Raw genomic sequence first — 27,299 nt, forward strand, 5'->3', positions numbered from 1 at the left:
TACTTTCAATGTGACAAACAGCTTTTGTCTAGTCTACCTGTTTACTGTTTACGCTGTGCAGTTTACATACAACGTCGAGTCATTTTAGGGCACCTGTATTAGAGCCAGTTCTTGGTCTAACTGTTTCTTCTTGCTTGTGTTTTCCTGAACGCTCTCAGCATGACAGTGGCCTCCTTTTGCAAACGGGCTCTTCAGACCGTATCAACAGATGTGAGCTCTTTTTTTTTTTCACCCTCCTTTTGTTATTTAATAAAATGAGACTTCCGGCGTCTGTGTGTTGATAATGTTTGCCCTGAGCTCCGTTTGTGTCGCAGGGGAGGCCCCTGACCCCAGCCATGTCTGTCTCTATCACAGATAAACTCTAATTGTCTGCTACAACTGTTCGCTGATGCCCCGGCCGATGTTTCTCTCTTTTCCTAAGAGGCCCCGGTGCAGAACAGCGGTATTCTAATGCAGATGCCGCGGACGAAGGGAAGAGAAAGATATGAAAAGGATGAGCACATGGCCGGCAGAAGTGAGGGAGGGGAGAGGCCATCGTGCTTAGCGTCTCCAAAATGGCTTTTTAATGCCCCCGACAGAACCCAGGCACCTAACTAATATCACTGCATTTACATACACCAGAGGAGAAAACAAAAGGGAGGTGGGGGGGGGGGGCTACCAATAAGAAAGTGGTCTGATTAATATTGCTACAAATTAAAGCTGATTTTTCTGGAACATTTTATGGCCAATTTTTCATCCTTTTGTCCCTCCCCTCTTTTCCTTGAGTAACCCCCCCCCCCCCCCCCCACCACCACCACCACCACACACGTTTAACACCCTCTTTGACGCTCTTTGTGATAGCGAGTCATTTCCAATTCGTTTTGGTATTGATCTTGCAGTGAAAATCAGTTTTGTAATTAGCTGCAAATTAGGCCTTCTTCTGGAGGTGAGTGCTGTCGGCCTGATTAATCGCTGAAGTAATGCCACGCGATCGCCCCCAAATTAAAATGAACTCAATTAGGTCATTCCCTTTATGGCTCAGACTTCTGCTTTCAAGGGAAAATTAATAGTCGCTTATTGTTTAATAGTCTGTTGAAAGTAAATAAAGGTTATCCATTGTAATAAAGCCAGCACTGTAGAGTGAGCCTTATGGGGAAAAATTGTACACAAAGGGTGTCATGCTAGTATAGTAGCACCACAAGATTGATCATTTTTACGTTTTCCTCATAGTGTTTTAAACATAATATTGAATGCGGGGTCAGGGATACATTCATATACGTTCAGAAGGGCAATCAAATGATGTTTATGTTTATCTTGTTAATTTTATTTATTGTTGACCTGAAACTGCACTCATCCAGATGTGTTTATTTAATGCCTTTTCTTTGTTTTTTGGCTGTTTGTAGGGTTTCAAGAGTTGTATATCAATGAAATGGCACTACGAAGCTGAATAATTCATGACAAATGAACGGAAAAGAAACACATAGGCGGCTTTCTCCTTCATCTCGATTACAGTGAGCTTGGATTTTTTTTGTATCGTTCATTTATTTGTTTATTCTAATAAATAAGTCTGGGGAGTTTTTGCTTGGAGATCCACACAATGTTGTCCATGCACCTTCAGAATGACAGTCGATAATTAACAACTGCCCCCCCAGCCCCTGTCCTTTTCTCTTCTAGGCAGTTTAAAGCTCATTAGCACAGTTTAACCCTCCTCTTCCTATCAGCTTATTGGGTGCCAGAAATGTTCAGTGATGCATGCGAGAAAGCAAAACCATGTCTATGCATGACGGCTATAGATTGGCTAGGAATTGCATGTGGTCTTGATCAAAGTCCTAATCCTCCTGATAGGAGTGATTTCACTTTTCTTAGCATTAATCATCTTTAAACAGACATCCGGTATATCCACAGGGTCTGGCCTGTAATACATGATGATATGGAAAGTACACACCACAGGTACACTATCCATGTATGATACTACCTTAATATGAGTGATTTCATTGTTTTCATTAATCAACATTACACCAGAATCTTGTGAATCCATATTCAACCAGTATCTGGCCCCTTATTTAATCTTGGTTGTGCCGTGCTATTTATTATTATTATTACTGTCTTTGGTCTTTTCCATCAGTGTACAAAGAGGACCAGTAATGGATAAGGCCTCTCACCTGTTCAGGCTTGATGTGCTCTGAGGTGGGGAAGACGTCAGGGTAGGCTGGTCGCTCGAACACTCGGTCCAGGGCCTCCAGCTGTTGTTGGGTGAAGGCGTCAGCTCGAAGGTGTTTCCTCAGGCTCTCCACGCTGCCCTGCGAGTCACTGTTCTGACCTGAACCTTCTGAGCCGTCTACAGAGAGAGAACGAGAGAATAGAATAATACTAGTTAATGCAAGAAAAACAAACCTCTCATCAAACTTCTCCTGACATTTAGCTAGAGAAACCGACATCGTAGAAACAACCACAGGTTTAATACCTTGAACATTTGAAGCACTGGAAGAGAATGAGATAAAGAGAAAGTAGTAAAATCTGTCAGATGTTTCTGATTCTGCAGAAAATACATGACAGCTGAGGTTGCATTGGAAAACTACAAACTGTCCACATACCGTAGTTTGCTGGTGACCTTCAGGCCTGAACTAGAAGCATTTATGCTCGCCACTATTTATACAAGACTGTTCATTTGCCATCTGATCTGTTTCTCATACTCTCATAGTCGTCTGACAGGACTCAGTGGTTTATGTGGTCTGACGACAGAATATATATTTATGTGTTTGTGGGTGTAAGTGTTATTGTTTTGGACAGGATAGGTTCCTCTGAAGGTTTCTTGGGCTGTTTTCTCTTGCTTCTGTCACCATTCACTTGCTTATCTGAAGCTAGGACCTGGATTTTTTGTGATCTGTGACAACACTTGTTGTAAAAAGTGCTATATGAGTGAATATTGCATTTTTTTTTTCCCAGTTTTTGTTTTATCTCAGCAAGTATCATCACATCTAACGTTTGTTGGAATAAAAATGTATAAAGATCTACATAGCTTAACGTTGGTTAACACGAAAGGCTCATGTAGGTGTCGTGTAGCTTTATCAGTGCTGGTCTTTAGGTAAAGTATGACCAAGGTTTTCTTCCAGCGACAGGCCCTAAGACGATGTGTGGGTGGGATGGATGCAGTTTGTAAACATGCCTTTTTTTCACCAGCCTTAACAGCCCTATTCAGTGGTGGTAGAGGTGGAGCTGATGCAGGTCAAATGAAACTGGCATTGTTCGGTCACTTCAGTGGCTAAACAACAATTTGCAAACGCAGCCATTCCTCTGCATAGCCTCTGACCTGATTAGCATCTCTCTTAGAGAAGAAAGAGGTCTTTTGCTGCCTTCTTCAAAAGAACAGTGGCAGCTTGGTGTAGAGCTGAACTCACACACACGTGCATACACGCACACATAGACACGCACACACTGGCATTGGCATGAGTCATAGCTACCTTACGGAGCTGCCAGTCTAAATTTGCAGCAGATTATGTTCTCTCAGTGGCTCACGAGCACAGATGATGTATGATATGCAAGAGCCCTATCGATTGCCCAGCCACGAGAGAGAGAGAGAGAGAGAGAGAGAGAGAGAGAGAGAGAGAGAGCCAGCACGAGCATGTGGAGGCTGAGTGTATGAGTGTGGGTGGGGGGATGGAGTTTGAAATGAAGCAGAGATGAACATCATGGCCTGGCTCATCGTGCCTATAATGCTGAGCTTAATCCAGCTCTTTTTTTCTGCCGCTGAATTCAATTGATCAATCATGTCTGTCTGCCGGCTCCATTTCGACACGTTATTGCCTCTCTGCTCCTCTCCCTGACCTTCTCCTCATCGCACAACCCCAGGCAGGAGCGCCTGGTCCATCATACGCACAATATCTCAAACCTCTACTGTGTGTGTGTGTACATCAAATTATGCTCCCTGAACAAATCTGTGACCTGATCTCGTAGCACAGTGGGAAGACACTGGAGTCACAAATGGCTTAAAGCAATTTAAATATGATTGCCTGGATTCTTTTCTTGCTGCTGTGTCCAGATTGTAAACTCTCCTGACTGGGAAGACATTATTATATATAGCTTATGGCTTTTACCTGGAGGGTCTTTTGTAGTCAGATGTTTTTTTTTTTTTTCTTCCCCCACCTCAGCCCCCAAACACACAAATATTTAGAGCAGTGTATTTTTGAGCAGGCGTTCTCAGCAGACAGGCCCCGTGGGTCCTAAAGGCAGTTGGAACGCTCTGTGCTGGGGCAAATGGAGTCATTAATTACCCTCCATTACAGGGCCTGGGCCACAAACCTGATCAATACAATTGCATTTGTCATTCACACCAGTGACACAAACTTCCCACACGCAAGATAAACCACACACGCACAAACTCACACAAGCCTATTACTGCTCAGCCTAATGTGGCTTTGGCATTTTGACTGCGGCTATCAAATGTCTTGCAGAACAGCTTCCTACATCCAGCAATGAAGCTGTACACGATCACGGCTGCTGTTTAAGAATGCTCAGTCCTGTAGTCCGGCTAGTCGTTTCCCCCCCATTACTCCAAATATAACAGATTCGCCAAGACGTTTGGTGTCCAGGTTTTGCTTCGTTTGGCACTAGAACTATTTGGCAAGGGTGGGTAAAATGTAATGGAAGCTAATACCTCAGCAGTCATTTCTGAGCAAGTTTAATACCTAAATCATGACACAATTGCCTCGAAAGACGTCAATTTGTTGGTAAATAATTCAAAATATATGGGATGCACTCATACTGAAATTTTTGGCCAATGCGAATATACCATATTCTTTAATTACATGTCTGCAAATACTGATACGCAAACGTTTAGAAATAAAAAGCTGAAACTGAGATTAGGTCCTCCTGCATTGGTTTTACAGACAAATATACTATTTCATTATAGAGGAGATTTAGCTCAGTAATCAAATCCTAAGCAATTTTCTCCTTTCAAGTACAATAAATACATCATCAAATATCATTGTTGAAATATCCCATCTAAACATCTGTCCAAGCCAATATTGTATTGAAGTAAATGTCTGATATTATTGTGCATCCCTAAAATATACTTATTCATGCAGTTTCATACATTGTACGGCTTGCTTTTATCTATAAACAATATAGAATTGTATAAAATTGTGCTGCATAGCTTAAAGCAGTAGAAACAACCCTCTTGAAGCTGTTTGAAGCAAGTGTGCAGTGCTAATTGGTGATCTCACCTTAGTTATTAGCTCATAGCTGAAGTGCAAAGCCAAAGTTTAGACATCAGGCATGTTTTGGCTAATAGGCCGCGTTTAAGATGAGGGAAAAGATTCTGTAAATTAGGATTTTCCCCAAACAGTTGCTTTTATACACCTAAGTGCAACTTGATAACACCAGCCCTGTTGAGTACATCATAACCTGTGAATGAAGAGCAATACGTTCTTTCTGAATGCCCCCCCCCCCCTCCTATTTTTACACTGGATCTCTTATTGCTTTTCTAGAGTAATCATGTCTCTTGCTGAAGCGGTGCTCAAAATGTGATCAAGACAACAGCACACCTTCACACCTGTCAGCGATGGAGCCGGCGTTTCGCCCATCAGTGCTTATGTAATAGGCTTCACCTGGAGCCAGAATGGCTGTGGGCTTTGAGTCGCCGGCCCCCAGCCACTCGCTCCCCTGCCCTGCTGCTGCCGTATTGATCTGCCACTGTGAGGAGTGGATTCGTTTTGACGTGGAGCGGCATTAGAGCTGAGGTAACGAGGGAGGCCACTCTATCAGAGCGCAGGAGTGGCTCTGAAACACTGCGGCATGCACACCCACAGGTCATGACCCCCCTGAGAGAGACAGGAGGGTAAAGAGGAAGAGAGATGATAATAGAATGGGGCAAAAGATTGTGATAGGAAGAATGCGGCAGAATTGAGTGGAAAAGGATTGAGAGTGATAGGAATGCCAAAGAGGTGTCTTCAACACAGTGGGAGGCTTTGATTTGGTCTCATAGCATCACGGTAAAACCAAAAAGTCTCAAAATGTCGGTTCAAGTGCTGTATAGTCAAAGCAGTCTTAGCAGATCATCTGTGGACACTTTGTAGGCCTACACATACCCAACCAAGCACTGCTGGGTTCTCATTTAGTTAGTTTATATGGCACGTAGGCTGAAAAACAAATGCCAAAAACGGGTCCATACATTGGTGCAAAGTCAGGGGTGGAAGAGCAACATAGTTGCCTCAAATGACGTCAATTTGTTGGTAAATAAAATATTTGGGGTGCACAGATAGTGAAATTTTTGGCCAATGCGAACATCCTATATTCTTTACATACATGTCATCATGAAATATCATTGTTGAAATATTGGTCAAATCTAAACATCTGTCCAAAGCCATTTTATTGTGCGTCCTTAAAATATACGTATTTATGTAGTTTCTGACATTGGTGCAAATTTAGGGGTGGGTGATTTGGACATGTCCCCTCTACTTGAGTTTTCTCTTATCTTCCACACCAGTCATATTGCATGTCATTACAAGTTACAGGGAGAAACTGCATAAGTGAAAATGCACTGTGTGCACACTGAGCTATGCCAAAAAAAAGTCTGTCAGTGTGCAGCAGCGCTTAGAGAAGCAGGTAGCCTTACAGCTAATTTCACTACCTTTATTTGTATAAGCATTACCTGATTGATTATCTACTCTACGAACTGTCCACTTGTTAATAATATTGTTTATATTTTGTGTTTTCTATTGTTGATATATGCCCCTTCCATATGAACTTTTCAACTGAATGGTTTCAATTGAATTCCTAGTGAAAGGTCCTTTACATCATAGCTGGTTGGAAAAAGCACGTGTACCTGATGTACAAGCTACATGGCTTGTTCATTGTTTCATTTAAAGCTCCCTAAAGTGGATTCATGTATTGCATGTCTGTCCTTTTGTTGGTAGCATTTTTATGTATTTGTTGATGAACTGGAGGAGCTTTGAAATTCTTACAAATGAGAAAATGATATCATTATGAATATCAATTGATTGCCTTCATGTGGTTCAGCCAATGAATCCAGATGATTTGTTGCTCCTCTCTCTTTGAACGAACTTGACATAGCAGTAGTGAATCCAACCTTGACCTTATGCTTGCTGAGTTTATGTCGAGCCAGTATCAGAACAGTAGAGCACTTGAGCAGCATTTGAGTCTGCGGTCCAGCGCTGGGCCGTGCATGAGGGTGACCGGTGTGATCTTTCATCTCCTTAATAGCCCGAGCGTATGAGACAGGGCTAAAGTAATAGCTCTGATATGAGGTGCTGGTGGAGGGGTTATGGGGAGTTGGTGGGGGTGCAGTATGGATGGTAGATGTTAATTTGTGAGGTAATTGCTTTTCTCGGCGGAATTGCAAATTCCCTTAAATGTCACTTCCACCTCGCTGCTCGGACAGTCATGGGTGCCGAGACACCACCAATCTCTCTCTCTCTCTCTCTCTGACTCTATCTCAGTGGTTTTAATTTGCAGTAATACAGTGGTGGTGGCAGATTAATAGCCGAGGTGACACCTGTGTCCCTGTGGCTGTCCCTGGTGGAGCTGTGGTGTACATAACGCGTGTCACGGTGCATTATCTCCTGCTCCATGTGTAAGGGGAGCAGTATCGGACCCTGCTGCTGATCCAGCCATGCTGTAGGGGGGCTGCAGCAGTAGCAGCTGATGGCCCTAGCTGGCGTGTGGCCACAGCGCAACCTGAAAACAAACCCCCGCCACTGCTAAGACCATCTATTATGGTGTCGCTGACACGGCAGCTCTTAACCCTCGCCGGGGTTTTCTCTGAGTACTGCTCACAGTTTTTTCCCTTCCTTCCACTTTGAAAAGGCCCTTACTTGTGTGCTGAGTTCTCTACTTGTTCTGCTGATGTTCTCCTATAGTTATATAGGCAATGACAACTCTGACTATACATCAAGTTTGTGTGTGTGCAGCATCGCTGTGCAAGAATGCTGATCCTAATGCAGTTTCCCTCCAGGCGCACAACGAATTTCAGCATTCAAAGTTTTTTTTAAACATATGTCCCTTAAATATTGCAGGGCTATGACCCATGTACAGAGTTCAAAACACACCACAAGTACTTGTTAGCATGCATAATGTGAGGAGTGAGGAGAAAATTAAAGCACTTTACCTAAGTAGAAAGACACATTTAAATCATTAGTGCTGTAATAAGTGAGCAGAAAACACATCATCTTTCTTAAATGGTCCTAAAAAGGCCCACCAGTGTAACCATGTCTTGAACTGACCTTAATTGAGGTGCAGAAGTTGTTACTGGTTTCTTTAAAGAACAACCTGTTTCTGACAGCAGGACTCGCTGGTCACAGTGCATTAGTGTACATAATCGCTCTTAGAAATATGTGTTGAATTATGAAAAATATGCATACATGTATAAGTACATAACTGTGTATCTGAGCTCTCATTGTTATGCATAGTGCAAGGTTGTAAAAGGATGTTCTTATCAAATAAATATGATCGTTTTTCTTCTGAATTGCTTATATACTCAACCCTTAAGCACAAGCCTTCTGTAAATAGCATTCGCAGCGCTGCACATTGTTGATATACAGTCTGCTCTGCTTTAGCTGTGTTTGGCTCTGCTTGCATATATAGGCAATAAAGCGCAGCCTGGGTCTGCTTTGTGGTCAGAAACAGGTCAAATGCTATCAAACAGTTGCAAATGCATTTATCTAGGCTACAACATCTAACTAATTCCTGTGGTCAGAACGAATCATTCATGAAAGAATCCAAAAGAGGCTTTCATAAATTGCAGAAAACAGAAATTTGCATGCTCTCTGCTCATGGCATGGACAAAGCTTGACATGGACAAGTATATCTGTATTCAAATTAGGGCTGTCACTAGTGTGTTTATTAGTTATTGAATGATTTATTGATCATTTTAACGATGAATCGAATAAGCACACACAAGCAACTTATAACCACAACTTTTCATTTTATGCCATGTCCTTGAAATGTGTAACTATAAACATGTGTGTTTTTGTGAGTTCCTGCTAGCTCCCCCTTGTGGAGAATCTTCAGACTACTCAACATGGGTTTATGATAACCTTCCCCTTTTATCATTCAAGTTGCAAAGTGATAACTAAGCTGATTCATTTTTTATTCAAGTTTTTAAAATCAAGTAATCAAAACAACCTTTATTCCAGTAAAACACTGATCACTTTTATAGCTTTTCTAAAAACAATGCTGAGTAATGTAGTAATGCAGGACAGTAGTACCTGTTCAGTCTGTTTAGAGACCGTGTATGTGTTTGAGTGAGTGATTGAATGGCTTTATTTGTATTTGCGTGACCAGATATTCACCTGACAAAGAAAAAACACGCCTCATTTATTTCCCTGAACTTACTTTATGCATGATATATGTGTATGTAGGTTGTGTCACATCCATTGATGTAAGAGTGCATAAAACCCCCTGGACCTTCTGTCCTCTCTTTCTCTATGCTCCCATCCCATCTCTCTTTCCCTCCATCCCTGCATCTCCCCAGTTCCGACACTTAAATCACGAAAATAGCCTCCCATCAGGAGGGTCATTTCAGAGGGAGGAAAACCCCTGAAACAGTCAGTCATCTTGGAGAGCGCAGACCACACACACACACACACACACGAATCTTCAGTCTCCGAGCTCCCATCATTTTCTTGGTTCAGCTATAATGTGGTGCTGTGCCCTTGCCGTGCCCAACTGAGACAGAACAAATGGAAGTAACCCATGGTGACTGATTCTCTAAGCAGGCGAATGACCCCCTTACGCAGAGCTTTGTACCATATGCCTACTAAATGCATTTGTTGTATGTATCAGCTTCACACTGAGTGCTGTCCTTTTCTGTGAGGTGATTTAGCAGCTATGGGCTACATACAGTAAGCCATTTACCCCCTGTACATTTACCCCCTTACCAGCCAAACATCAGAATGTCACTTCCACATTGCACCATTTGAACGTTGCATAAATGGTGACTTCATAGAAAGAAAGAGTTCGAGCTTCTGTCCACTCACAATTGTTTTCCGTCATAGGATTATTGTGAGGCTGCACAAGCTTTCAGGGGGAAGTCAGGCACAATCTAACACATCTAGCTTTTTGCTAAATCATTTTTTACAGTATTTGAGCAAGAATAATATATTTTATAATTTTATGCAAGCTTTTGTTTCCTGTTATGTCCTGGAAAGGCAAATGTTACCATTTACCACATAGGTGGTGACTGAGGGGTCAGTTGAAACAATCACTAAAACGTCTGAGAAATCAATGCAAATGAAATTAATTCAGCATTATTCAATTCTGCTATTTGAACAAGATGAGTTTTCAAGACTAAGCACATAAATATGAGCATCTAAACTAAAATGAATGGTGGAAAGAGGCTGTCAAGCCCTAAAAAATATCGGAAGAGTTAATAAATATAATAATAAATATATAAAAATTTCATGACATCTACAGTATGCTTATATATATATATATATATATATATATATATATATATATATATATATATTAGTATGCATAACAATATTGCATGTATATGTAAATGGCACACTTTTAGAATAATAGTATTTTTGTATATTTGAATGTTGTTTAATTGGATTATTGAACTTTTGTTATGAACAATAACATGGTGGTAAATTCCCTATAGTTGTCATCAATATGCTTGTAATGTAGCATTTTAACTGGAAAATGCAACATTACGAGCGCATTCATTACTCTGATGGATCATTTCTCACTGAATGGGATTTGTTTCTAACATTCTGCACAGCTTGTCAAACCGTTTGTGTGAAAGAATGCAGTTGTGGGTGCACCATGGTCAAATGCAAACCACAGTTACTTCTGCAGTGCTCAAATTAGTCATTAGGCTTATATATCATTATCATCTGGGGTGATTTTCATCCATTCCAAGGGGTCTAATCCTGCTCCAGATTCTTGCAATGCCTCTGCACAGAGAGGGTTATATCACCCCTTAAAAGGGTACCCTTTAATAGGATACAGAAGAAGTGCTTCAAGTGTGTATATGTCCTGTAAAATACAGAAGGACAGGAGGAAATGAGGGGACCCTTGTGCTGAACGTCTTCCTGAGACCGCCTCTACTGTCTTGTTTCACTGAGTTAGCTAGTTGGCTGCATCAGTCTGACACGTAATTACTGAAGCGCTCTTAATCACAGCAGAGTAGATTAACCATAGGGACACCAGGTCACGGCGTCACAACCAAAACACTGGATTACGTCACCTTTCCTCATACTTTTAGACCAATGGAAACACAGACGGAGTGGGAACACTGGGCTCACGTGATTTAGAATTGGAATTAATGCCAATAATAAATCAGCATGGGCTAACAGTCTTAAGGTGCAGCACAGAACGTGTGACTGCACTAATTCCATTTCCTTTTACTTTGTTATTAGAAAACAGGATCATAGACTCATCATGTCACTGGGGTCTTTGCGTAATTTAACAGTAGAATAGGAAAAAACCGTCTTCACACCTCAGTTCCTTACACAGTACAACAGCTCTCACTAAAGGTCAGACTGCGAGCAACTCTTTCAGCGTCAGGTCAGAATCCCTACAAATAAGTCTTGAATAACTGGGAAAATGAAAAAGGAAATCAGGGACAAAGACTCGCAGTTATATCTAAAGCAGCCAGTTTTAGAAAAGAGGAACCCCGCATGCTTACCGTCATCTCTTTTCCTCTTCTCTCCGTTGGAGCGAGGGATGCCCAGGATGCCGTTGATGGAGTAGGAGCCTACAGGATCGCCGGATCCACTTGAGACTGGAGGGGATGCCGTACTGGGCACTGTAGAGGGAGGGGAGAGGGATAAACTGAGGGACATTTAAATGCCTGAAAAGGACCTGTAGATTTAGGCATGTCCACTCAACTCAACAGTGCTCTATTACCTTTTCTTCATACTGAGCCTCAACTGGTTGCATCTGTCAGTTTAACATCAGCAGAGTTTCAGTTTTATAATCTATGCAAACTGAGCTTTTATTGACTCAATGACAAAAATCTTCATTGCTCTTGTGTAACTGTGGTTCTAAGGTCTAATATTGTATTTGAATCAAGCTGGTAAATTCTTTTATTAATAGGGTTAGGGTTAGGGTTAGAGTTAGCCTCTTCAAAATGTCGACTTTATAAGAAACTTCATTTACGTGAATTAACGTGATTTGTTCCAAGTAATTCTGGACCATTTCTTTCTTCTCAAATGCAGTTTAAAAATAAAGCTGAAATAAAAAGCGAGGAAAAAGAGGTGACCAAGATGTCACGCAAGCTCTAATCCAAATCTGATACAGTCAGATGACAGAGAGAGTTTACAGGACACAGATGACACCTCATCTCCAAAGTAGAACTTTATTTTGAGGGTCATATTAAGTCTAGAACCAGTATACAAAACTATAGCAATCCGAGCTCACCTATAGTGTGTCCTGGCGTCGAGAGGGATGTTCCGTCAGGTGAAGGGTGGTACTGCTGCTGAACTTTAGTCCGAATGATCCTGCGGAGTGAAGACAGCACGGGTTAGACATGCAGTCTGAACGCTCCTCTCTGGTAACTGCACATTATCAGCTTCTTTCAGGCTGTCGGGAGGCTCTCTAGGTAGCAGAGGCAGTCTGATGGAGCAGGCATCCGCAAAGGCGTGTGCAGTTTTTGGCCAAGCTAGAAATGGAGTCGATGTACCTTTTAAAGCGAGAGGTTGAGAAAAGCTCGAGCTGCACTTTGGCTTTGGGTGATCTTGCAAACAAAGCATGAAATCACATCAATTCACCTCAATGATCGACTTCACTATCCTTACCTGCCCTGCACTAATCATCTCTCTCTCTCTCTCTCTCTCTCTCTCATACACACACACATACAAACACCCCCTCTCTCTACACCCTCTCTTTCTCCAGGAAAACCTCAGAGCTGGTGTGGATGAGGTTTTATTGATCCAAACTCAGGAATAAAAAGTTCTGGATTAGCCACATGGGCAAACGGATGCAAATAGAAGGCTATAAATTACATGTGACAGGAAAGCAATAGTTCCTCAGTGCTCTTGCACAAGCTTACACCAGCATCTGATTCCTTTAATCCGAGAGGCACTTTGGGGAGAGAGGAGGCCGTCACGCTCGTTTGTAAACTTACGCTTCATTCATCATCAGAGACACTGTGTCTGTTGTAACTCAAATATGCAAAAATGGGCTCAGAAATGAGGTTGTTGCATGTCGTATCCGCATAAATAAAATATTCTTTTATTTATTACTTTATTTATTTTAAGTCATTTTGCCGCATTTCTATTGGTAAAAAATCTTTTTTTTTATTTCTTTTTTTCCTTTGGCCAGTATTTGAACTACGCCACACACTGTCTGTATTAGGGGGGAAAAAGGCACTCAACTGTCCCTGGGGTGGTACTCTTCATGTGACTGGGGTCTTTAATGCCTTTAGTTAGGAAACAATTGTTCTATAGCAGTTTTTTTTTTTTTTTGGTTACATACATTTGTTCTATAAAATGTTTATAAAATGGTATAAAAGGCTCAACTGTCCACCTTTTTCCTAGGAAACTGAATGTTAAAACTAATTTAACACACAATTTGACCTTAAAATCATTGTTGAATGTTTTAAGGTACATTTTCACTGTTTATACCTTCGTAAACAAAAAATGGCCTTTTTTTCCCGATAGTGTACACTGCCAAAAAACTTTGGAGCGATGCCATAAAAGGTTCTTTAAACTTTGCGCATTTGGTTGTGTGGACTTTAAAGAGCTCCCATATAATCGTAAAGGTTCTGAACTGTTCTGAACATCCCAGCCAAGAACCATGTAAGACTGCTTATTATTAATATAAATATATTATTATTACGCATGTAGTAAGAAAACTAATTGCACTGTAGGATTATACAGACAGCGGGCCTCATTCATCAAACGTCTTCCTAAGTTTTCTCCTTAAATTTGTTCTTGTGAAAGGTCCTAAGAAAAAGCCTGTCAGATTCGTGACGTGCTCTTAAACTGCGGAGTTGTTCACACCTTTGTGCTCTTGAGTGTACGTAGATTCTGTTCTCACCTAGGAACAAATCCCACATAAGAAAACAGTAGTGAATGTCAGAATCGTCATAAAAACTGCTTAAGTGGGTTTTAAGAAGACATGTCTTCGTATGAACGGTTGGTGAATGAGACTCGTTGTTTGCTCTTGTTTTGCAGATGTTTACCTATAGCCCTCCAGACCATTTACATGCTTAAGTATTTTTCATTTCCTAGCCCATAGATAATATTGATCACAAAAACCTTTTCTAATTTATTTTGGCGGCTGCCTTGTAATATTTGTGTTGCGGTCGTCTTATTCAAAAGTCAAGAGTGTACCCATTAAAATGATGGCTGGGCTCATATTGACATTGGATGAAATTTGTACAGTTGTAGCTAAAATTTGGGCCTTGGGCCATCGCTTCAGCAGTGATCACGTATCAATATTTATTCCTAGCTTCTTGTTCTCTTTTTCCTCCTCTCTCTTTTTCTCCACGAGAGTAATTTGACCCCCTGACTGCAGTGGGCTGTGTAAATCCAGCAGCTTTGTACAGGATCCGTGTTGCTGTTATTGAAGAAGTAATTTGAGAGAATGAATTAATGACACAGCCACAGCTGAAAATCCCCTGAAGAAATATTAAAATTGCCTTACATGTGAATCAATAATATTGAGTGCCGTTGAGGTTTGTTTGGATGTCTTGTGGTCAGTGCTGTGTGTGGCTGCTAGAGGAGCAGACACCTCAGTGCAACAGGACCTCAGCAAGAGTTAATAATGCATGCCAAAGAAAAGTGCTTAAAGCTAAAACGTCCTCTCACTATCAGCAGGAACAAGCTCGGCTTTCTGAACCCACACGCCAGTGAAACAGGCACAGCGGCTGCAGTGTCCTTCTTTGTGAAAGATGCGTAATATAAACGAATGATGTAAAACTTAAGTTGAAGTTATCATCATTGTGATAAATCATAGCACAATATGCTTTTCTGAGCATCGTGGATGTCGTCAGTGCTTAAGGAACCCTCACCAGCTGCATGTTTCTTTGTAAAAAAAAATATAATTAGGCATGTTTAACTGGATTCAGTGCAGTGCAATATGTGAAGCTATATGTGAATCGCTGCTGTCGAAAGAAAACCTCGTATCTCCAAAATGGCAACTTTACAGGAGAAGGAAAAAACCTACTTTACGTTTAATGTAAGTCAGTGGAACCAGAATTTTTACCAAGTCGTTCTGGGCTGTTTGTTTCAGTCCATTCATCATGTAATTTACACACCATGTAAAGGGCAACAGGCACTTTCACATTATGTCAAAAACTGAAAATGCCAAAAATGGAAATATAAGGTTTTCTTCCAACAGCACTAATAGATGGATACATATATAGACATATAATACATATGTATATATATATATATATATATATATATATATATATATATATGTGTGTATATATGTGTGTGTGTATGTATATATACATACACACACACACACACACACACATATATATATATATATATATATATATATAGCTGATGCTTTTAATGGTACAAGCAGAAAAGAAAGAAACATGGTATGTCCCTTTCTTTCTTTTTTTGTTTGTTTTTTGCTTTCTCTCTCTCTCTCTGTCTCTCTCTCTCTACCTCCATGCATGAATGAACCAACCAAGTTTTCTTATTATTATTAAAAATATAGACACAGAATTGGAATGAGCTCTGTGTTTCATCAGTTAGGAAGCTCCCCCTCTCTCTCTGCCTTCTGAAGAATAATGGAGTTAATCACAGCTCGGTTACAGCTGCACAATCACATTACCTTACAGTCACATTTTCATTTTTACTCCTAATCAAAGACTTAGTCCCTCACTTCTAAATAACCAGCTCAAATTCAATCAAAATTCATCAAGGTTTAAGGAGCCGCCTTTAATTATATTAATGTGGCCTACATGTAGAATTTCTCATACATTTGTGTGAAAAGCTGCTCAGATGGGTCTTCTTGGGCGACCACGGGGCATGAAATGAAGGCTTTTTTCGTGCTTTTCTCTGTTCTTGTGCTAGACTGCTCTATTCTTCGGCGTGGCCTCATTAAAATGTAACGCAGTGGCTGGCTTTATGGAAGAGTGCGCCTTCCCCTCCTCTCTCTCCATCTTTTACTGCGTCTACACCACCACGTTTTTGCTCCTCATCAGTGACCACCTCCGCATGCAGAGCCTCGGCCCAGTCGCTGGACTTTTAGTTCTAGACTGATCAGTGTTGGGTGCTGAATTATTGGTTGAGTAGTTTGTGGTAGACTCGCTTGTATCTGACCAGCCTGCGCTGCTAAACAGGGACAGTGCATCGTCCCCTGCGAACAACTACTGCCCCTTATTTGTTAGTTGAGGATTACTGACGCAGGGCGTTATTTATTTATTTATTTATTTATTTATTGATTGATTGTTTTCTCATTTTGTCTGTTTGTTATCGTGCCGTTTATTTTTTTATTCATTTGCATATCTGTCTGTTTGGCTGGCTGGCTGGCTGGCTGTCTGTCTGGCTGGTTGTCTGTCTGTTTGGACGGTTAAGTAAATAAATAGTCTTTATTTCATTTTATATATCTCCCATCAGGCTCGTGAGGAACAATCGCTCTGTCGCGCGCTCTGTTGCCCCGGTGGGGGTCTTCTGGCAGCGCGGAGGCGCGAGCCGCTTCACGCCAACACATGAACGACGCTCAGAGTCCGATCGCAGCAAAACGAGGCGTTTAATACAGAGAACCAAACAACAGCCTGTTAAACCACTGTTACCCCCACATGTTACCCACCCCCCCCCCCCCCCCACCCCCCACCACCTTCTGCCTTTCTTTCTGTTCTGTTTGCTCATTTATTCACCGACTTCATCTTTTTATTACTCCTCTTCCTCGCTGGGTGCGTGTCCTGCACGGCGAGGCTGAGATGCGACTCCGCGGTCACAGGCCTCTCTGATTCTGCGCGTCTCCGCGTTCAGCGCTGAGTCTCGCCGTGTTTCCTACCTGTTTATGGAGGAGACGCTGGGGACGGTGTCGTTGTCGCAGATGCCCTCCGCCAGCAGCCTGTCCCGGATCTCCCAGGCGAACATGGTGGGGTTCTGTCTCTTATAGTCCGCGATCTTATCCACCACTTTGGGTGTAGCGACCTTTGGCTTGGAGCCTCCGATTACTCCAGGCTTTATACTGCCCGTCTCATAGTACCTACAGCCACGGTGCACACAACAAGCACATTACAACACATTTATAAATCAGACAGTACGGTTATGAGTCAGACAGTAGGGTTATAAATCAGACAGCACGGTTATAAATCAGACAGTAGGGTTATAAATCAGATAGTACGGTTATGAGTCAGACAGTAGGGTTATAAATCAGACAGTACGGTTATGAGTCAGACAGTAGGGTTATAAATCAGACAGTACGGTTATGAGTCAGACAGTAGGGTTATAAATCAGACAGTACGGTTATAAATCAGACAGCACGGTTATAAATCAGACAGTACGGTTATGAGTCAGACAGTAGGGTTATAAATCAGACAGTACGGTTATAAATCGGACCATACATTTACAAGTCAGACAGTATGGTTATGAGTCAGACAGTACGGTTATGAGTCAGACAGTAGGGTTATAAATCAGACAGTACGGTTATGAGTCAGACAGTAGGGTTATAAATCAGACAGTACGATTATGAGTCAGACAGTAGGGTTATAAATCAGACAGTACGATTATGAGTCAGACAGTAGGGTTATAAATCGGACCATACATTTACAAGTCAGACAGTAGGGTTATGAGTCAGACAGTAGGGTTATAAATCAGACAGTACGATTATGAGTCAGACAGTAGGGTTATAAATCAGACAGTACAGTTATGAGTCAGACAGTAGGGTTATAAATCAGACAGTACGGTTATGAGTCAGACAGTACGGTTATGAGTCAGACAGTATGGTTATAAATCAGACCATACATTTATAAGTCAGACAGTATGGTTATGAGTCAGAAAGTACAGTTATGAGTCAGACAACACGGTTATGAGTCAGAGAGTAGGTTATGAGTCAGACAATGCAGTTATAAATCAAACAGTATGGTTATGAGTCAGACAGGACGGTTATGAGTCAGACAACATGGTTATGAGTCAGACAGTACGGTTATAAATCAGACAGTATGGTTATAAATCAGACAGTATGGTTATTAGTCAGACAGTACAGTTATAAGTCAGTACAGTTATAAATCAGACCATACATTTATAAATCAGGTAGTATGGTTATAAATCAGACAGAATACGGTTATGAGTCAGACAGCACGGTTATGAGTCAGACAGTACAGTTATAAATCAGACCATACATTTATAAAACCGGTCCTATGGTTATAAATCAGACAGCACGGTTATGAGTCAGACAGTACAGTTATAAGTCAGTACAGTTATAAATCAGACCATACATTTATAAAACCGGTCCTATGGTTATAAATCAGACAGTACAGTTATGAGTCAGACAGCACGGTTATGAGTCAGACAGTACAGTTATGAGTCAGACAGTACAGTAATAAGTCAGTACAGTTATAAATCAGACCATACATTTATAAATCAGGTAGTATGGTTATAAATCAGACAGTATATGGTTATGAGTCAGACAGCACGGTTATGAGTCAGACAGTACAGTTATATGTCAGTACAGTTATAAATCAGACCATACATTTATAAATCAGGCAGTATGGTTATAAATCAGACAGTATATGGTTATGAGTCAGACAGTACAGTTATGAGTCAGCTCTGCTCGTTTTGCCGGGCTTGGCTTGTCTTTTAGAACATCTTCAGTCTGAGGAGAATGGTACCAAATAGGCTCAGTGTTATGTCATAAAGATTGTTTGTTTATTTATTTATTTATTTATTTATTAAAGCCATTTAAATTGAAGCGAAAATGGCCTCTTCTGTAAGCTTTTATACCGTGAGCGCAGCAAGAAGCAAGTGAATTATTATTAATATTAATATTATTAAAGGTCCGTTTTCCTCTGCCCACATCCTGGCCCAGGGTCCAAAATCATGCACGTAAACGCACAATTTGCACAATTAGTAAACCGCGTCAACGGCTGAAAGACGTGCAGTATTTCAGGCCCAGTCAGCTTCAGTTACACCGGCGTTACAGCTGATTCTGCTGGTGACTGTAGGACCGGCGTTCTTAATGACGCGCTGAACGCAGGTTTTAACGCATTTTACAAACCTTCTCGTGGCTTGTTTGATGGTTTAATTAAACTTACTCTTCTTATTGCAAGTATAGAGATGCACTAGCACAACTCTCTCTCTCTCTCTCTCTCTCTCTCTCGCTCTCTCTCTCTCTCACTCACTCTCTCTCTCACTCTCTCTCTCTCTCTCTCTCTCTCTCTCTCTCTCTCTCACCTGCCCAGGATCTTGCTCACGCAGCCGTGGCTGACCCGCAGTTGTCGCGATATGTCACAGGGTCTGACCCCCTGGTGGGCCAGCTCTACTATCCTCTGGCGCACGACGTCAGGTAGCGGTCTGCCGTTCACGAACACCCCACCTAGCTGGTTCACTCCGCCTTGCCCTACAGGGGACACAACAGCAGTAGAGGAAAAAAAATAACATTACACAAGCTGGTTGACTGCGCCGTGCCCTACAGGAGAGACCACCGCAGAGCAGGGAAACCCAACTTCAGAGTCTATCAGCAGATGATAGCAGAAAGTGGACCATCACAGGCCGCTTCACGTCCATGAGCGCTATAGGACAGACAAGAGCAGTGAAGCCTGGTAGAACATGAGGCTGCACTGTCTTATGCCATAAACAAGAGGCGTCCAGGTAAATATACCAGAGAAAATATTACATTAATAATTACATGAATGAATTGAGCACCACGTGCCCTACTCCCGAACAAGGGCTGCACGCGGAAAAAGAGAAGGGTGGCTCGCTGTCAGCGTGGAAACAAACCTGTAACACTAAAACAGGTTTACTGATGTATCGGACGCTTCAATCGCGATTTAAACCGTTCAGAACACCGCGGTTTAATTTCACTATTATTGCATTGATTCTCATTATTATTATTATTATTATTATTATTATTATTATTATTATTATTATTATTATTATTATTATTATTAAGGATTTACTGTTTTCTTTTCAATTCAAGGCCTTAATCTGAGCACAGTGAACTCTCTATGGCTTCAGTCATTTCAATATTATTGTAGGTTTTTTTGCTTTACTTTTTTTTCTCCCTCAAATTCATTATTATTTTATTATATAAACGTGTTTATTTTTTTAAGCAGTGTAGAAAGTTGAAAGTGGTCATTAAACGGTGTGTGTGTGTGTGTGTGTGTGTGTGTGTGTGTGTGTGTGTGTGTGTGTGTGTGTGTGTGTGTGTTTTGAATAAAGACGCTAGAATATCATATATATCATATTTTTGTACTAAAATATTTTTTTCCCACTTTTGTCAAGTCAACTTTAAATTAAAGTCCAATTTTGATTTTATTTTCCCGCCTGTTTTTGGCAACTACCTGAGCACAGATCATTGCTATTATTATTATTATTATTATTATTATTATTATATTGTTGTTGTTGTTTATTTATTGATTTATTTCTAGAAGCCAGATCTTATTTTCAAGACTATTAAAAATGAAAATGGGCCCAGCTGTTATTGGGTCATGCGATAACGGTCTGGTCCGCCCTGATTGTGGTAAAATAAACAAACAAATAAATAAATAAAAATAATGAACACCGTTTATTTATTTGTTTATTTATTTATTGGTTTGTTTATTTATTTGCTTTCCAAGACTTCCCGAAAATCGGATTCCCTTCGTGACATGATGGCGCGCTCTCCAGCCGTGTTCTCCTCTCCTCCCTGACCAGCCGGCGCTCCTCCTGATTAGCCCGATTATTTTAGGCTCAGTTCGTAATTAGAGCCCGTTCAGACTTCCAGTCGCTCACGCTGCACATCACTGAAGACAGTTCGCTCCTGAAATATAAGATGTAAATATATAATCCTACGTCGGTTGGTCTGTGTAAAGCGCTGGGGAACCGAAGGTTATTTTAACTCACAGATTGAAATAATATTTCATATTTCCACACTGTTCACACATTTCTATAACACGTTGCTCTTTTGTGCTTTTATGGAATCTTTAACGGTAAAAATGTGCAACATATTTTTATTATTGATATTATTATTATTATTATTATTATTTTGGAAAACGCCGATGTTACACATCCCTATTTAAATTAGACCAGAATGAACGAGCATGTATTTCTATAGTAATATAATATAATATTTAATTTAATATGAATGCGGTGTCGCTCGTTTCTCTCTGTTTTAGAAATCCTCGAGACGTGGGAGTGAAGTAACAGGAGTCGTTACCGCGCCGTTCGGCTGAGCCGGAGCTCGTCTCTGTGTTTAGTGCGGAGTGGTGCTGCCGCTGCCGCACGCAGGCCCGTTCCGGCGCGCCGTGGCTCTGCTGTGGATGTGTGGAGGTGTGAGTGGGTGGTGCTGGTTCGGGTTGAGGACTCACTGTGCATGGCGGAGAAGGGGTCTGCTTTGCAGTGGATGTCCATGGGGCAGCAGAGCAGGGACAGGTAATCAGCTGAAGCCGCCGTCTCGCTTTCTTTGTGTGGATAATTACGGAGAAAAATAATGACAACAATAATAATAATAATAATAATAATAATAATAGTAGCAGAGAAACGAGAGCGAAGTGGCGGCGGCAGAGCGCGGCTCCCTCCGAGCTCCGACCGGACACCGCGGGCAAACTTCAGCGAGTTCCCTCACGTGGGAGGAAAAGACAACAAACAAACAAAACAACAACAAAAGCCTGCAGTCGACCCTGCGCTCGCTCAGGTGTCGACCATGACCGGAGCTGGTGGTCGTCAATGTTTATAAATAAAAAAATGCTTGTATTAAAAAATGCCGGTCGCTCGTGCCATCGGTGTGTCCTAAATCCCCGGTGGCCTTGGTCGGTAGCCGCGGTCAGCGGCCGGTGCGTGGAGGAGGCGCAGGTGGACGTTCCCCGTTGCCGTTTGGAGAGGCGCTGCGCGCGGGCTGGCCGGAGAGCAGCCCCGGGCCTGGGCTGTGGGTGTAGGTGTGTGTACGGAGCTGCGGCTTCCTTGCTTTGCTTATATGGATGAGCTGTGGGACAAAAGGCAGGAGACTCCAGCGGGTGTGTGATTCGCCAGCGTAAAGAGGAGCAGCTGCAGCGAGGAGGGCCCTCCGCCTGTCACTCCAAAGGGGGAGGGGGGAGGAGGAGGGGGGGGGGGCGACGGAGTTTACGAGGAATCCAGCGAGAAGGCAAAGCCGAGAAGTTCAGGTGGTCTTTATCTTTTTTTTCTTTTTCTTTTTTTCTGCGTGATTATTTCTACCTTCGGCTTTCAGCCTCGCGCGCCTCCTCTAAAGCACGCGGGCGTGTGAAGTCATCGCTGTGTTTGTACCTGGTGTGTTTACTAAGCGGTGTGTGCTCAGTGACGTCAGCCGCTGTTATCGACGCTGTTGTAATTGTACTGTATCACTGATGGAACCCGCGTCTCTGCCCGTCACGCGTTCTTTCCCGCTTTTATTTCTCCCTCTCGCTTTGATTTCTTCCTTTCTTCTCCTGGCCGGTGGCGCGCGAGCCCGCTGTAGATGGCGCTGTGCAGTTTGCACCCAGCCGCCAGGAAAGAAAGAAAAGAAAAGAGGGAAAAGGTTAAAAACTTCCCGGCGGGTTCGGCCTGATGTCAGTAATCAGCGCTGGGTGAATCCGCCGCGGCTGCGGCTGACAGGAGCTGCTGATTCCGCTAATGTCTGACGTGTTTCCGCCTCTTTTCAGTGAGTTGATTATTCCAGTGATGAAGAATTTGAAGGATGATGCCACGAGCGCTGCGGATATAAAGGGCCTGATAACCCCCCCCCCCCTCCTCCCCTCCCCCTCCACCTACCCCTCCCCCTCCCCCTCCCCAGCCCGATACCTGCAAACTGGTCTATTCTCCTGTTATCCTCCAACAACCGGATACAGGCCTGTTTTAATGAAGACCTATTAAAAAAAAATTATATACATATATATATATATATTTATATATTTAAGTATTATTATTTTGTTTATATATAATTGTTAATAATTTGTAATATATATATATATATATATATATATATATATATATATATATATACACACACACACACTGAATAAACATCTTGAAATCTTTAATATATCAAAATAAATAAATAAATAGTGGAAATGGCAAAGATTTCGTGCAACAACAGCAACAACAAAAAAAATCTAACAAAGAAAATAAATAAATTATGCAAATGATCTTCAGAAAACAACAATGCAAAGTGTGGAAAAACGGGTACAAATATCAAATATCTGGTCATTTTACTGCGTCCAGTTAAGCTGAGCTTTAGTGACCCTCAAAATGAGACTGCGTAAAAAATAAGTCGGGATGAAACGCCGCTGTCTGCCTCAAAACACCGCTGTCTGCCTCAAAACACCGCTGTCTGCCTCAAAACGCCGCTGTCTGCCTCAAAACACCGCTGTCTGCCTCAAAACACCGCAGACTGAAAAACGACCTAGGCCTGTTCAGCGCGTCTCGAGATCAGCGCGCTTTGCGAACTTTAGTGCCCACAAAGCAAGAAGGGCCGGTGAGGTGGTCGCCCGTGTCTCGGGGCCCGGGTGTTTGGGTGTTTGGGAGGGGGGCAGGCCTGCGTGCCGATGTGCCTCCTGGTTGGGTTAGAGGATGATTTTGGAGGGGCTTCTGCTACAATATGCAGCACTCTGGGCTGCAATTTCACCCTCCGCTGCACACTTAGCCCAAAGCTACATTTTTCTTGTCTGAAGCCCCCCTCCCCTCTTCCTCTCCCGCCCCTCCCCTCCTCGGGCTTCCTCCACTTGCCCTTGTGCTCTGCGCGTTTTGCCTCTTTGTGCGCGAGAATTAAGCGGTGGCGTGTTTTTCTTTTTCTTGGCGTTGTTGTTGTTTTATAGAGAAACTCTACAACTGTTTGGAAACAAACTGAGTGAATCAGCGCTTTATTTACTCCCGGCCCACCAAACCTCCACCCTTGCCCACCCCTGGGTGGCGCGTGCACCCCGCGCAGGGTCACTGAGCACCTGCTTTGAGCGCGCGGGCAATTACAGCGGCTCGTGTCCTCCTTAAAAACTATTTAAATTAGCGCAGAGGCGGGAAGCAGCGCATCGCCGCTGAGTGTGGCGCCGAGCTTGCTCTGGCCCTCGCGCTGCTCCACTGGGCGGTTTGGACCGTTTTTCTGCGGCGTTTTCAGTAGAAGCGGCTCCAGCTTCTCTAATTTAAAGTGAAGCTGGTGGCAGAGGGTCTGCTGAACCCCTCCGTGGACTGTGGGCTCTCTGTGGACCTGTCTGTGAATATGATAGGGAGCGCGAGAGCAGCGGCTGTGCGAGCTCCACCGGAGCGCACTGCTCCTCCTGCTCGCGGAGTGCGCTGTATCAGTCAGAGGAGGTGAACTCTCCCCCTCCGCCACCTCTAATACCCCTAAAGGCTCCGTCACCGATCGATGAGGCGCTCCGGAGCATCACCGGGAGCAGGAGGAGCCAAGCGCATTTCACAAGCCAGTGCAGGTTCACTGTTCACTCTGAGGAACAGTGCAGTAGGACGATTGTCACAGACATGGGGTCTGTTTCCTGGACAGGGGGTAAGGCCAGTCCTGGGCTGCGTCTCCTGTCAACGGAGCATCTCTGTTCTGAACGCTGTGGGGTCTAGGACTAGGCTTAGTCCTTGTCCAGGGCACAGACCCGTCTATAGGACAGTAATACCGGTCATGCAGCGCTGGTCTGGTGAATAAAGGCTGTGCTGAAATGTGAAATGTGGTGGACCTGTCCTGCTGTCCGTGATGCTCTGCGGGTGCGCACATTTTCTTTTTTCTTTCTTTTTTTGCATTTCTTTCAGTTGCGCTGTTTCACGTGTTTATGACTTTTTTCCCTTCCAGTTTTTAGTATTTTTGCTCTCCCACTGCAGACTTTATCCATGGGGGCAGATTTCATCTCAGTTTAGTTTCTCGCGTTAAAAGCAACATTTTCAGTTTTACTAGAACGACCAGACCGATCGATAAACCTGTCCAGAACTCTAGTTTAGAACGAAGGAACTGTCCTGCTTCTCTGTCTAATGATGACTAGCATTAATATTATTATTATTATTATTATTAGTAGTAGTAGTAGTAGTAGTAGTAGTAGTATTAAACAATAAAACAAATAAAACGTTGTTGACAATAATAATAATAATAATAATAATAATAATAATAATACCACTAATAATAATAATAGTAATAACAATAATAATAATACCACGAATAATAATAATAATAGTAATAACAATAATAATAATACCACGAATAATAATAATAATAATAATAATTGTTGTTATTGTTGCAATTTTCCAAACGATCAGGTACAAATCACACATTTTTACCGTATTAACGGCGTCGTATTGTGACAACACAAAAACAGTTTATAAGGATGTAATAATAGTCTCAGGTGTAATGAGGGTGGAGCAGCTCCGTCATCAGTGTGTGGAGTGTGTAGGATCTGTGGGAAGGCGTGTGGTGTGTGTGTGTGTGTGTGTCTGTGTGTGAAGTGCGTGGAGCATGTGGAGTGTGCGGTTGTGCGCTCATGAGGGAACAGATGGAGGGCGCGTGACGCCGCCACAGATTGATTTCGCGCGCGCCTTTAATTTCGACATAATTAATTAGATCATTACAACTGTTTTCCATTGATCTTACCATTTAGGGCCAAAATTAAAAGGTGAATCAGTTAGCTCTTCACTGGATGCGTGTTTTCTCTGCACAGAGGGGTAGCCTGCCTTACCCCCCCCCCCCCAACATGCATATGTACATACATTCATACATACATACAAGTACTTACACACATTTATGCACATATGGGCCTGCAAAGGGTTTTTTATACTGGATATATATATATATGTATATGTATGTATAAGTGTATACACTTTCATATGTGCATGATTTGAATGGCTGAGTGAAGCAGTTCACTTTGTGCACTGAGCTGCTTCTGGCCATTTGGAGTCTTTACTGCATTAAAAGTTGCATGAATTTCAAGTATTTAACTTTTACAGCTGTTGGGCCACTATTTTAGATAATAAAATTAATACCGCAGAAATATGCTTCTGTGACTGCTGCCATAAAATGCAACACCCTGAAAAGATAAATTAGGCTAAACATTGAAATGAGGATATTTCAGAGGATATTTCACACGTGAGCTGACAGCTTAGAACTGAATTTGTGAGGCAGTGGGCTGATATCACACACACACACACACACACACACACACACACACACACACACACACACAGTAGCAGAATAAATATATCTCTAGAATTACTGGCTGTTCGTAATTTCAAATAATATAGACATATTAACTTAGATCAGATTGTTGTTGTTGTTATTATTATTATTATTAATGATGTTTTTTTCCACCACAGTTTTTATGACACTCTCAAAACTAGTGTGTTAAAAGCACATGAAACAAGTGTGTCTCGTTAAGAAAAGCACCTTTTTATGACACTTTTTTATGATAATTGTGACACAAGCCCTGTTATTATTGAGTACACCCTGTTTGAGAGTACCAGCCCACCAATGCCACTGATTCGTTTTTGCGGTTCATTCTTTGTACAGTAATATTTTAGATGTGTTTTGTGCCATTTTTAAACAGTAAGCTGTGTTATTTTTGTTTCTTACACACGTGTAAAAGTAACATCTTACCTTCACTCACAGGCTGTTTCACCTCCACATGTCTCCTCACTCCATTTACCCTGCTGTGATGAGGTAATCAGTTCCACTTCCACACACCAAGGAACTGAAGTGAACCTACAGGACCCCATAGGCCCTGCAGTTTGCATGTTTTTCATAATTCTGAGCTGTTTAGGTTGTGAGGGCGGCACGGTGGCACGCCGGGTAGCGCTGTTGCCTCACAGCGAGGAGGGCCTGGGTTCGGTTCCCCGGCCGGGTGACTGGGGTCTTCTCTGTGTGGAGTTTGCATGTTCTCCCTGTGTCTGCGTGGGTTTCCTCCGGGTTCTCCGGTTTCCTCCCACAGTCCAAAGACATGCAGTCAGGACAATTGGACATGCTAAATTGCCCCTGGGTGTGAGTGACTGTCTGTCTGTCTGTCTGCCCTGCAATGGACTGGCGACCTGTCCAGGGTGTATCCTGCCTTCTGCCCGATGACCACTGGGATAGGCTCCAGCACCCCCCCTGAGGGAGAAGCGGCTTAGAAAATGGATGGATGGATGTTAAGGTGAGCTCTGCTGAATGGAGTTTGGACATTTGCTTCTGTTTCTCTGTTATAAGTTTTTGAAGGCAAACGAACGCCATCCTGCTAAAGCAGTCTTACTGGCATCCTCTCACACGCTGTCTAAAGAAAAACAAGATAA

At 42.4% G+C, this 27,299-nt stretch overlaps 1 protein-coding gene across 6 annotated transcripts in view; it reads right to left on the reverse strand.

Moving 5' to 3' along the window:
* Nucleotides 1-22,122, reverse strand: part of pax2b (paired box 2b) — a 34,235-nt gene extending 12,113 nt beyond the window's left edge. For 4 of the 6 annotated variants that reach the window (XM_037543973.1, XM_037543974.1, XM_037543976.1 and 1 more), the window contains exons 1-6: nucleotides 21,428-22,122; nucleotides 19,314-19,494; nucleotides 16,930-17,127; nucleotides 12,367-12,446; nucleotides 11,633-11,752; nucleotides 2,142-2,317 (exon numbers count right to left, since the gene is read on the reverse strand). In XM_037543973.1, the coding sequence (XP_037399870.1) occupies nucleotides 2,142-2,317; nucleotides 11,633-11,752; nucleotides 12,367-12,446; nucleotides 16,930-17,127; nucleotides 19,314-19,494; nucleotides 21,428-21,470 (798 nt within the window). In that variant the 5' untranslated portion in view covers nucleotides 21,471-22,122. The remainder of the gene's footprint in view (nucleotides 1-2,141; nucleotides 2,318-11,632; nucleotides 11,753-12,366; nucleotides 12,447-16,929; nucleotides 17,128-19,313; nucleotides 19,495-21,427) is intronic. The other 2 variants (XM_017717875.2, XM_017717876.2) reach the window with 1 other exon arrangement.
* Nucleotides 22,123-27,299: the final 5,177 nt, after the last annotated feature.

Source organism: Pygocentrus nattereri, chromosome 13 (genome assembly GCF_015220715.1).
Source record: "Pygocentrus nattereri isolate fPygNat1 chromosome 13, fPygNat1.pri, whole genome shotgun sequence".
Lineage (NCBI taxonomy): Eukaryota > Metazoa > Chordata > Actinopteri > Characiformes > Serrasalmidae > Pygocentrus > Pygocentrus nattereri.